Source organism: Nannospalax galili, unplaced genomic scaffold (genome assembly GCF_000622305.1).
Source record: "Nannospalax galili isolate Female #2095 unplaced genomic scaffold, S.galili_v1.0 scaffold1526, whole genome shotgun sequence".
In the NCBI taxonomy this organism is placed as follows: Eukaryota; Metazoa; Chordata; class Mammalia; order Rodentia; family Spalacidae; genus Nannospalax; species Nannospalax galili.
The window spans coordinates 255,947-268,255 of NW_008354768.1; the positions used below are offsets into that span (position 1 = coordinate 255,947).

Genomic DNA, 12,309 nt, shown 5'->3' on the forward strand with positions numbered 1-12,309 from the left:
GAAGATCACTGTGGAAGAAGGGGTAGAAAAAAATGTAAGAGGATGGGCGGAGAGCTGTGAGATGCTGTCTGCTGGAATGACACGGACAGTGCATGAACTCACAGCTGCTGGGGTTACCTGCATAAGATCACCACAAGATGAAACCAGTCAGAAGTCCAGTCTGGAATGAGTAGGGCTCATGTGGCCCACTCCCAGCTGAGGAGCTATGGGCAGTTGATGGTTTCTGAGAGAGGAAGAGTAGGGAAGCAGGGTCCTGACAGACGGCCCATGCCAGGGGAGGGCCCTGCACCCATGGACATATGGGCGGCACTAGCTTGACTCAGTGGATTATGAAAAGAAAAAGAAAAGGAGGCCATGAAATTAGGGAGGGGATGAGTTGGGAGGGAGTTTGGGGGAAGTTCAAGAGGAGGGATGGTGGCCAGACATGATCAAAATACTTTGTATACACGAGTGAAATTCTCATAGAATAAATAAAAAAAGTTATTAAAAATACAGATTATACTGGGAATGGTGGTACAAGCCTTTAATCTCAACACTTGGAACATGAGCAGGCAGATGGATCTCTGTGTTCCAGGCCAACCTGGTCTACATATAGTGAGTTCCAGGGTAGCCAGGGCTACCTTAGTGAGACAACAAAAAGTCAGATTATAAATAGCATACTGCTATTTAAACACAAACAAATATGTGATAGCGTACTTCAAAATGAAGCAAAAATACAAGAAAATTCTACCACACAGTATAAATTCTATCACATAACTGTATAGCTAACTGCTTTAATATATATATATATTTTTTTGTCTTTTTGAGACAGGGTCTCCCTGTAGTCCCAGCTGACCTGAACTCATTATGTAGACCAGGCTGGCCTTGAACTCACAAGGATCTGCCTGCTTCTGCCTCCCAAGTACTGGGATTAAGGGCATGCGCCACCATGCCTGGCTAAAATTTATTTTTTATCTTGTCAGGCGGGGTCTTACTCTGTAGCCCAGACTGGCCTAAAACTCATTATACATCTCAAGCTTGTCTTGGACTCAAGGCAGTCCTGTTTCAGCCTCCTGGAGTGCTGCAATTACAGGCGAGAGCCACTGTACCCTACTGCTATTGTTTCTGCTCCCCAGTGTGTTCAGAAGTGCTGCTGGCATGGGCCTTCAGAGACCTTGCTCAGCTTTGGCTGGGATTCTACGGCGCTCTGGTCCACAAGCGAACTCCTACTGCTATTTTTAAACTACTTCAATACATCATTCATCCTCATAGGTGGTGACGAGAAGCCAGGATTTTCAGGCTGAGTGCTTAACATACCAGTCCTTATAATTCCTGCTAAGGTGGCGCAGCTAGCTTCCTTCCTGTGTATAAGCAAGCCAGTACCAGCAGGCATGCCCTCTGAAACAACTCACAGAATTTGCCCTCTGGTCCTACTTTTTGTGAATAATGATAAAGATTAACAGAATTTAATTAAGTTTTCCTTTGGATTATTATGGTACATGACAAGGGGCCAGAGGAAGGACTGCATCTGATGAGCTCTAGTTATTCTGAGTTGGTGGGGAAGGCACAGTAAGTGCTCAGAGGGAGAATCAATTAGTACATGTTCACTTGGTATGATACGTAGTTTAAAATGTGTCCAGGGTCTTTTCCTCTGATCTACTTTCTAATTTGTGGTTATATAAAACTGATGAGTCAATTTATAAATGCCACACAACCAATGATGTCTGAAAAAACAACAGACCTGGTCAGCTGAAATAGATTACTGGCAGTAACAAGATTAAAAGCTGGAAATGTTTGAGTTGAATGACAAAGTCCATTATACTTCAAAATTATCAGAATCTTTCTTATACAATATATAGCTATAATTGCTAATATAAAATATAGTACAGTTCAATGCATTGCTAAAACTTATTTCTAAAAAGAATTTAAAGAGAGATTTTCTTTAGGTAACCTTGTGTTTGACTGTGAGCCTGTGTGTGTGTGTGTGTGTGTGTGTGTGTGTGTGCGCGCGCACGTGCAGAAGCCAGAGGTCAATTTCAGGTGTTTTTCAGGAGGCATCCATCTTATTCTGTCTGAGACCCACTGGGGCTGGGGGCTTGCCGATTTGGCTAGGCTGGCAAGCCAGAGATATTCAGGAATCAACCTGTCTCTGCTACTCAATGCTGGGATTACTAGTGAGGACCATTATGCTTGGCTGTTTACGTGGGTTCTGGGCATGGAGCTTGTGCTTTCCTAGCAAGCACTTAACCTAATGAGCAATTTCCCTAGCTTTGGATAACCTTAAGGTTATACACACTTAGGTATGAGTTTTTGTTCACCACATTTTTATATCCTAATTATTATCTAAGAATGGCTAAACTTTTGCTATCAGGCGTAGCCATTTAAATGCAAAATATCATTTAAACCATGCATTTCTATAATTATTCTTTTTATTACAAAATGTAAAAATGGAAATAATGTAACTGCTTCAGAATCTAATAAAAAGGCAAATTACTTGAGAACGGGTGCAGACTAGAAATGACAAATAACAAAGTGAAATTTTCAGAAGGCATCCAGAGGGCCACTAGCATGGCCTAACAGGGATGGTTCAGCACAGATGAATGACGGGCGGGTAAGCCTGAAATGGACCTGTGCAATTCTGAGAAAGGGATAAAGCACAGCCTGATGTGGAAAAGGGGCTGAAAAGACCTTAGGCGTGGTGGCTTCAACATGCCTGTGTTTTATCCCTATGATTTGCCAAAGTTCTGTCTCTATAATTGCACCACTGATTTGACTGAGATTAGTAATAAATTATAGCAAACCATTTGGTTTATCTCCAGAGAACTTCAGATTCATGCTTATACTATTGTTTTTTTTTTTTTAATCTAACTTTTGTAATATCTCGGTTTTTCAGAACAATCTGTAATTTGCTTATTTATTTAAAGTTTTTTGAGACAGGGTCTTGCCATGTAGCTCACACTACTCTTGAATTTTTGATATTCCTGTTTTCTGCCTCTGAAGTGCTGGAATTACAGGCACATGGTGCTCTAGTTTATAATACAAAAAGGATTTAAACATTTTTGGTTTATTTAATTTTATGCCTATAAATGCAGGTGCATGAAATCACCTGTGTACAATGCTCAGAAAGGGTATCAAATCCCCACTGAAAATGGAGCTATGGAAGGTTGATAGCTGCCATGTGGGTGCTGGGAACTGAACTCAGGTCCTCTGTAAGAGCAGCCAATGCTCTTAACTTCTAAGCCACCTCTCTAGTGCCCATTAAAAGAAAGCTTATTTCCAAAGTATTCTGGAAGCTTTTAAAAATTTTGAGAGAAGATGCATTTTTCTATTAATTAACTAATGCTGTTATTATATTTTCAAAGTGCATATTATAATTGCCTCAATTTCATCTGCACCAGCCTCTGGAGTGAAGATCTGAACTGGACAATGAAATGCCAGTTTCCAAAACAGCCTAACAAGGCAAAATCATGATGAAAAAAAGTTATGGAAATATGGCAATTTTAATTAAGAAAAGTGTATTTCTTTACAACTAAGATGACCAAATTTAAAGGGTTATCCTGATGTAAAATCTCTCTTTAAATATTAGTAACTTCTACAGCTACATTATTACATTTGTTTCAAAGAGGTAAATATAAATGCGGGACCATTTGTCATAACATTTTCCATAGGAACGTCTTTATTTGATAAAACATTCACATCTATACATTTTAAGACAAGTCTATTCTGAATTTAGTGTAATCTTTATTTAAAAATGCGTTCAGTAGCAGAAATTATGTTTAATAACAGACATTCCCATCAAGTAAATATTAAGAGTTTCTAAGACTAAAACATTCGACAGTTTTTGTTCACTGACACTTTTCACTATGCTGTTTTTTTTTTTTTTTAGAGAGTCTTACTCTGTATCCCAGGCTGGCCTCTAGGCTTGTAGCAATCTTACTGCCTCAGTCTCCCAATTGCCAGGACAATAGGTGTGAACCACTACGCCTGGCTATTTTTTACTTCTCTTCTTTCCCCCTTTCTCTCTCTCTCTTTCCCTCTCTCTCTCTCTCTCTCTCTCTCTCTCTCTCCCTCTCTCTCTCCCTCCCTCCCTCCCTCCCTCCCTCCCTCTCTCCTCATTTTACATGTATGAGTGTTATGCCTGCATGTGTGTAAGTGCACCCATCTTGTGCAATGCCCACAAAGGACAGAAGAGGGTGTCAGATCCCCTGGAACTGAAGTTATGGATGGTTGTTAGCTGCCATGTGAATGCTGGGATTTGAACCCTGGTCTTTTGCAAGAATAGCCAGTGCTATTCTTAATGGCTGAGCCATCTCTCTGGCTCCCTTTCTTTTTTAGAGACAGAGTCTCACTATGTAGCTCTGGCTTGGCCTGGAACTCCCCTTGTAGACCAGGCCTGGCCTTGAACTCACAGACACTTGTCTGACCCTGCCTCCCTGCTTTAATCCTTCTGGGATTAAAGACATGCCCCATCAGATCTGGTTGCTTTTCACTTCTGATCATTCATTTTAGCCAGCCCATCACTCAGATAATGGGAGGATCATAGGTCACTATGAAATGGGCTCTGAATACTCAGGAAAGACCAAACTCTGAGAAGAGACAGCATACACTGCCCCATCCTGAAACTCTCCTTTGGGAATACAGAACCCACCACACATACTTTCCTCCCCACCTGCAACAAGAAACCCCACAGCTCCATGTCCATTCCTTTAATTGGTCAGCCCAAGCTCAGGCAAGTCTTAATATGCAAGTATGCAAGCGTTTTCATGGCTATAAGGAACATGGAGTAGAGGCTCTCAGTTGTAGGTGCCTCGACACTCGTAACCCTCGTTACCGTCACAGATGTCTTTTTGCCTTGTTTACTGTGGTCAGAGCTCATGCCTGTCACTTGTAAAAGTCAGAGTGTTAACTAAACTGATTGAAATACCTAAGTAACCAGAAAAATTGTACTATAATTCAGAATTTCCAATTGGTATCATAGTAAGAGAATTCTACAAATCCCACCTGATGATCCAAATATATGGTGTTCCTTTGAAGATGATGTGAAAGAATTTCATTCTAGTAGTCATCAATCAAGGAAAAGGGGTAGAGAAGGTGCAGAATTCATAAAAAGGTCAATTTTGTAATACAGGTAGTTACCACAAAGTAGTTTTACAGCCACACAACTTATATATACATGCTCTCCCGTAAATGGTACAGATGACATACGAAAGTCTATAAAACTATATTTAGTATCATAAGGAATTAACTAGACACTGAATTATTAAATGGAAAAATGTTTCCAATGGCTTTAGCAGACCACAGAAGCTTTGCATGCTGTTTTCTGCAATGTAGCACTTCTTTCTCATATAACCAAAGGCTATTAACCCTTTGAGAAATTTGTTTGAGACAGTCTCACGTAGTTCAGGCTGGCCTCCAACTTGCTGCATCAGAGGATGACCTTGAACTCCTGAGGCTCCTGCCTCTACTTCCTGAGTGCTGGAATCACAGGTATGTGTCACCAGGCCCAGCTGAGAAATACTTGTGTGTTCATTTTTTTTTCCATAAGAACAAAGGACTTATAATGAATTTTGAACTTACTGCTTTGTTGTAAAATACAAGACTTCTCAACATCCACTTTACCAGATGTGAAGTCAAAGCACTTAGTGAATAACAGCATGATCGGTAGGTCTGGTGCATTTCCTGACTCCTCCCACGACACTGGTGGGTTGTCAGCTAAGAAGAAATGAATCCTAGATGTATTTCCTCTTGCTAATATGCACATGTAAGTAAGCTGAGCTCTCAAAGGGTCAATAGGAGTGCAATGCCCCCGTGATGATGGTACAGGCTCATGCTCCACACCCACAACACTCAATGTATCAATGAGTGGCTAAAAATTAGCGAGGACATCAGATGACACAGACAGATGTCTTCATAGCTGACCTTTGGGCTGTGGGCCTCAAGTTTCAGCTGCATGAGCTGTGCTAACGTGTGCTCCCGGATACTACTCAGTTCGGCTTGCTGCCGTCTCAGCTTTATTAGCAGCAGCGTAAGCTCCTCTGGCTGAAGGAGTACAATTTAAGAATCCAAACAGTGGAAAACAAATTAATTGTTGTCTTAAGTGACAGAAATTAAACCAAGATTTCTTGGCAAGTTTCCTCTTACGGTTGACGTCATAGTGCCTAGGCACTATGACGATAGGTCCTACATAAATGCATAGATATCTAGAGAGACAGAAGGAATAGTGTTACTTTACAGCACAACAGAAGTACATGCAGGCATTTCTCAGAACTCGTGAGAGCATTTAAATGTTAAGTACAAAAAAACAGATTACGATCATTCAGCTTTGTACACAATAACTATTAAGATGATCATTAAAAGATATTAGGGTGTTAAAAATAATACCTAAGAGTTTTTCAGCAATAGAACAAGCAAGACCTGTTCATCCAACATACTATTTCAAAGAACAGAAGGCAAATAAAAAGAATTAAATTTCAGAAATGTAAAACAGGTGACATTTTCACATTGTAAAGTTCAGGACCTGGGCCAATTATATTTTGTAATGTCATCATTAGAGCTTTCACAGCATTTTCATGATTAATATATCAATTTTATTTTTTAGGGGGATAAAAAATGAAAGGAACACAAGTGTTGCCACAGGTGCATCAAAACTTTTGTTCCTGACTGGCTACTATGATCCCTGAGGAGAATAAATTTTCAACAAAGGAAGAAATTCCTTAATATGCAGATATGATGTACCTGTTCTTGCTAGCACAGTGGTGAAACTGGACCTCTGGTATTTGGTACTTCCCTGAGCTTTAAGAACTGCAGAGGGTCACTGACGGGCATGGTGGTGCACGTCTTTAATCCCAGCACTTGGGAGGCAGAGGCAGGTGGATCTCTGTGAGTTTGAGGCCAGCCTGCTCTACAAAGTAAGTTTCAGGCCAGCTGGGGCTACAGGGAGACCCTGTCTCAAAAAGACCAAAAAACAAATTAAAAAAAAAATAAATAAAAATAATTGCAGAGGGGAGGAGGAGACAGTGCCCTGGACTGCTACAACGCATTCCTGAATCCCAGCAGACATGAGCCTGCGACCGCTCTGCTTGTAGCTTCCCGCTAGCTCTCGTCTTCATCTGCCGTGTTCATGATTCTCCATGGCTCTTTTTACTGACAGAAACCATGTTTACATGCTGTTTGAAAGCACATTAAAAACTGTTGCCTTCAGACAGAAGAAAAGAACTGAGTCTCCAACTGGTGTCATGAGATTATAGACAGGACAGCAGTCTTGGTTCAAAGGTCAAAGATGTTTATTTAGAGTATGTGATTTTAAAAAGAGCAGCCGTTTTTGCTCTAAAGCCAACGGCACCTTGGGAACACCTGACTCCGGGCTAAGTTTTGTCTCCTGATCATGTCTGGCTCTTGAGGTCTTGCCAAGGAGATGATGGATAGAGGAAGGGACAGATAGTCTATTTGGTGGAATGAGCTGTTCTGAGACCCAGATTGAGAGATGACAGAAACACCAAAAGAAACTTTGAAATTGTAGTTGGAGAATGAGAAACTATTAGCTAGGTATACATTCAACTTCCGAGGCCAAATAGGCACAGCGGCTATAGAAAATAGGGGTGCTGGAAAGGAAGTATGTTTCTAAGTATGCACTACAGGAAGCAAAGCAGAAAACACTAGACACCTGCACCTGCTCCTCCTCTGTCAGACCAACAGTCTAACATTTAACAATTCTTAGCAGTCTTTTTATTTTTAGACAGGGTCTCACTATGTAGCCCTGTCTGGAGTAGAATTCACTATGTAGACTAGGCTGGCCCCCAAATCACAGAGATCCACCTGCCTCTGCCTCCCCAGTATGGGGATTAAAGGTATGCACCCCCAGACAGGCAGTTCTTGGCTTTAGTAAAGGAATACTTACAATCTTTAATAAATAAACTAAAGCACTTTAAATCCAGGAATTACTTCCTTCTGTCTGAACATGTAAGATGAAATAAGATATTTATAAAGAAATGTAAGATGAATTTGTTTTGATTACTGTAGGAACAGAATTTTAAGTAATAATGAACAATTGTACAGGTGCTTAAAAAAAAATCCCATCTTTAAACAAATAGGACTATCTACTGATACTGGAGCCAAATTCCCAAGTAAAAGAATTCTATTACAACAAATCAAAGTAGCTGGACCATTGGGAGGCACACCTATAATCTTAGCACTCTGGAGGCTGGGGCAGAAAGATTCTGAGTTCAAGACCTTGTCTTAAGAAAGAAAAACGAAGGAAGGGAGGAAGGGAGGAAGGGAAGGAGGACCAAACCCAATCCAAAACTGAATCAACAAAGTCATTTTTCTCTTTGATTTGAAGAACTGGCATTAAAGATCCTTTTCAACTTGAATATAACACGGACAGCAAAATGAAAATGGTAAATATTTGCTGTGGCTTTTTTTGGGGGGGGGGTGGTCTTTTTTGAGACAGGGTCTCCCTGTAGCCCCAGCTGGCCTGGAATTTGCTATGCAGACCAGGCTGGCCTCAAACTCAGAGATCTGCCTGCCTCTGCCTCCTGAGTGCTGGGACTAAAGGTGTGTACCACCATGCTCTGCTGGCTGCTACCTTTGAAGACAGTGTCTTAGCATGTAACCCAGACCAGCCTCCAGCTCTCAATCCTCTTTCCTTACCCTCTGGTGTGTTGGGATTACAGGCATGAGCCACCATGGCCAGTTCTGACTATTTTATAGTCTTTCTTTGCGTAAATAGATAGATAAGTGTATTTTGGGCAAATTTATATTAACTTTCACAGGAAAGCAAAGTACAGTGGTCCCAGCACTGTGGGAGCTAGCAGAGTTCCAGGCCAGCCTGGCCTATGGAGTAAGACCTTGTCTCGAAATAAAAACAAACTTCATAGGAAAAGTTTCTTGAAGGGTGTGCAATATGACTATAAATGGCTGTTTGCTAGACTTGTTCTACTAATGTATTATTCCAAGGTCTGTTCTATTTTATTTATTTTTTTGGGTTGTATTGGGGCTTGAACTCAAGGCCCTGTATATGTGAGGCAGCATTCATTACTGAGCTATAGCTGTCTGGGAACTCACTATGTAGATCAGGCTGGCCTTGAACTCACAAAGATCAACCTGCCTCTGCCTCCTGAATGCTGGGACTAAAGGCGTGTGCCACCACGCCCAGCTGCTTTTGGGCTTTTGAAACTGAGTCTTGATATGTAGGCAGGGCTGGGCCTGGCCTCAAAGATACTTTTGTGCTGGGATTACAGAAGTGCACCACCATGCCTGGTTTCTATTTTGAAGATAAAGGGATTAACAAATCAAGGCAACTCATGGCATTAAATAATTAACTTGAAATTTGACCTTCCACTTGGACATTTAGGGACAAGTATCCACAAAGACACTGATGTGGAATCTGTCACAAAGCAGTGATATTTTCTTCTGTAGGAGACACTTCTGAAAATCCACTTAAAAATGGTGTCAGATATATGTCTTCCTGGGCAGCATATAAATAAAACATGATATGGTAAATAAAAGTATCACACTTACCGTTTTTCCTTGGAGGTTCTGAGGACTAACAGACTGTAAAGTCAGGCCAGCTGGCATTGACCTTCTGTCAGGCATGTAGACATGCTGGGGAATAAAAGTACAATATAATTCTGTGGCGAGGTTTTTTAAAATTAATTAATTATTTATTTATTTATTTATTTATTTATTTATGTATGTATGTATGTGCATGTTTGTAGGTGCACCTGTGTTATGCAATGCCCGTAGAGGCCAGGAGAGGGCATCAGAGTCCCTTGGAACTGGAGTTATGCATTTAGCCACTTTGGGTTCTGTGATTCGAACTTGGGTCTTCTGGAAGAACAGCCAATGCTCTTTTTTAAAAAATATTTCATTTATTATTTTTATTTTATGTGTATGAGTGTATTGTATCCATGTATGTGAGTGCTCCCATGTCGTGCAATGTTGAGGAGGTCAGAAGAGGGCTTCTGATTGGAACTGTAGTTAAGGACAGTTTGTAGCCACCATGTGGGTACAGGGTCCTCTGCAAGAGCAGTCAGTACTTTTAAACACTCAGCCACCTCTCCAACCCCGAGAACAGCCAATGCTCGCCTAGACTCACTATGTAGCCTAGGCTGGCCTTGAACTCACAGAGATTCACCTGCCTCTGACTCCTGAGTGCGAGAAATACTAACATTTCTTATTTAACTAAAATATAAATGCTAATGAACAGAGTAATTCTATATAGACTGGTTCAGCAATTCTCAAATTCTTTGGTATCTGGACCAAATTCCTTGGTCTCAGGACCTCGTCACAAACACACACGCATTCTTTCTCTCTGTCTCTGTCTCTCTCCTTCCTTAAAAAGTATTTCATTAGGCTGGGTGTGGTGGTGCATGCCTTTAATCCCAGCACTTGGGAGGAAGAAAAAAAAAATTTCATTATTTTTATTTTAAGAAATATTTTATTTCCTATTTTTATTTTATGTATGTGAGTGTATGGCCTGCACGTAAGTGTGCCCATGTTGTACAATGTTTGTGGAAGTCAGAAGAGGGCATCAGGTCCCATGGAACTGCAGTTACGAACGGTTGTTAGCTACAATGTGGGTGATGAGAATCGAACCCAGTTCCTCTGCAAGAGCAGTCAGTACTCTTAACCGCTGAACCATCTCTCCAGCCCCTCTGCTTTACATTCTTGAAAGTTCATAAAACTGGTGTGGTGGCCCATGCCTTTAGTACCAGCACTTGGGAAGCAGAGGCAGGCAGATCTCTGTGAGTTTGAGACCAGCCTGGTCACAGAGTGAGTTCCAGGCCAACTGGAGCTACAGAAAAACCCTGTCTCAAAAAGACCAAAAACAAAAGTTCGTGACAAGAGTGGCATTGTTAACAGTTTTGCAGCTCTAATGGATGGATTCTCACTTGCTTGTATATTTAACTTGCTATGACAAATCTTTTTTAAAGATTATTGATTGAGAAAGGGTCTCCCTGTAGCCCCAGCTGGCCTTGATCTCAGAAAGCACTGCCTGCCTCTGTCTCTCAGGGACTGGGGTTAAAGAGCCTGCACCACCACACCTGGCCTTGATCACATTTGTTAATATCGCCATCAGTCTTTAGGTCCTAGAAGGCCATCAAACTCAGGAGTCTCCAGACATATGGTTTTCAAGATTCCAGTGTTTGCACACAAAATCAAACGCTACCAGTGGCTCTGAGTGCTGTCAGGTGTTCTCTTCGAAGTGACAGGTTTCAATATCATGGTGATAGAGGCCTCTCCAACAGCAGCTCTGAATATAGGCCTTTGGTTCTTTCCAGTACAAATGGTGCTCCACAGAAGTCAGTCATCTTACCTTGTGGCTCAGATAATCATTTATTTCTCACCGAGCCAATGTCAAAAAAACCATACACATATGAGTGGTCTGCTTGCATGGAGATAAGTGTACCGTGTGTGTGCAATGCCCGTAGAGGCCAAAGTGGGTATTGGATCCCCTGGAACCGGAATTACACATTGTTGTTAGCTGCCACGTGGGTGCTGGGAAATGAACCGGGGTCCTTTGGAAAAGCAGCCAGTGCCCTTAACTGCTGAGCCAACTCTCCAGGCTCTTCACTGGGACTCCTAATATTGTGCTGGACAGCTTTAGTGTCAACTTGACACACCTGGGTTGAGGGAGCCTGAATTGGGGAATTGCCTTCATTGGACTGGCCTGTGGCCATGTCCATGGGGCACCTTCTTGATTGTTGAGTGATGTAGGAGGGCCCAGCCCACTGTGGGTAGTGCCAGCCTTGGGCAGGTGGGCCTATGTTGCATAAGCAGGCTGAGCAGGGGCCAGGGGAGCAAGTCAGTAAGCAGTGATCCTTCATGCCCTGTACTCTAGCTCCTGCTTCCAGGTTCCTGCCCTGAGTTCCTACCTTGGGCTCCCTGATGAACTGTGACCCGAGAGATGTAAGCTGAATGAAGCCTTTCCTCCCCAGGTTGGTAGTGGTCAGGGTGTTTTGTCACAGCAATGGAGAAACAAAGTAGGACAATTGTGATATGCATTAGAAATGTTCTAAGTGTGCTCCCAATTTCATCACATATAGCATAAAATGATGTGTAGTGAAAGGTTAAAGCTGAGTATGGTGGCACACTCCTGTAATCCCAGCACCTAAGGAGGGTGAGGCAAGAGGATCACGAGTTTGTACTCAGCCTAGCTGTACGATGACCCTGTCTTACAAAACAAAACAAAACCAATGAAGTAAAAAAATTGTCAAGGTGATTCTTTTGTATGTGTGTGTATATATATATGCACATTTGTACACAGGTGCACATGCACATCTGTGCATGCCTATGAAGGTCAGAGGATAATCTCAGGTGTTGATCCCC

The 12,309-nt window shown here is 41.8% G+C and overlaps 1 protein-coding gene across 11 annotated transcripts in view; it reads right to left on the minus strand.

Annotated features, from left to right (window-relative positions):
* Plekha5 (pleckstrin homology domain containing A5) overlaps positions 1-12,309 on the minus strand; it is a 107,832-nt gene that overhangs the window by 59,026 nt on the left and 36,497 nt on the right. For 5 of the 11 annotated variants that reach the window (XM_029555447.1, XM_029555439.1, XM_029555440.1 and 2 more), the window contains 3 exons: positions 9,499-9,582; positions 5,899-6,018; positions 4,981-5,034 (listed from right to left, as the gene is read on the minus strand). In XM_029555447.1, the coding sequence (XP_029411307.1) occupies positions 4,981-5,034; positions 5,899-6,018; positions 9,499-9,582 (258 nt within the window). The remainder of the gene's footprint in view (positions 1-4,980; positions 5,035-5,898; positions 6,019-9,498; positions 9,583-12,309) is intronic. The other 6 variants (XM_029555446.1, XM_017802881.2, XM_029555444.1 and 3 more) reach the window with 2 other exon arrangements.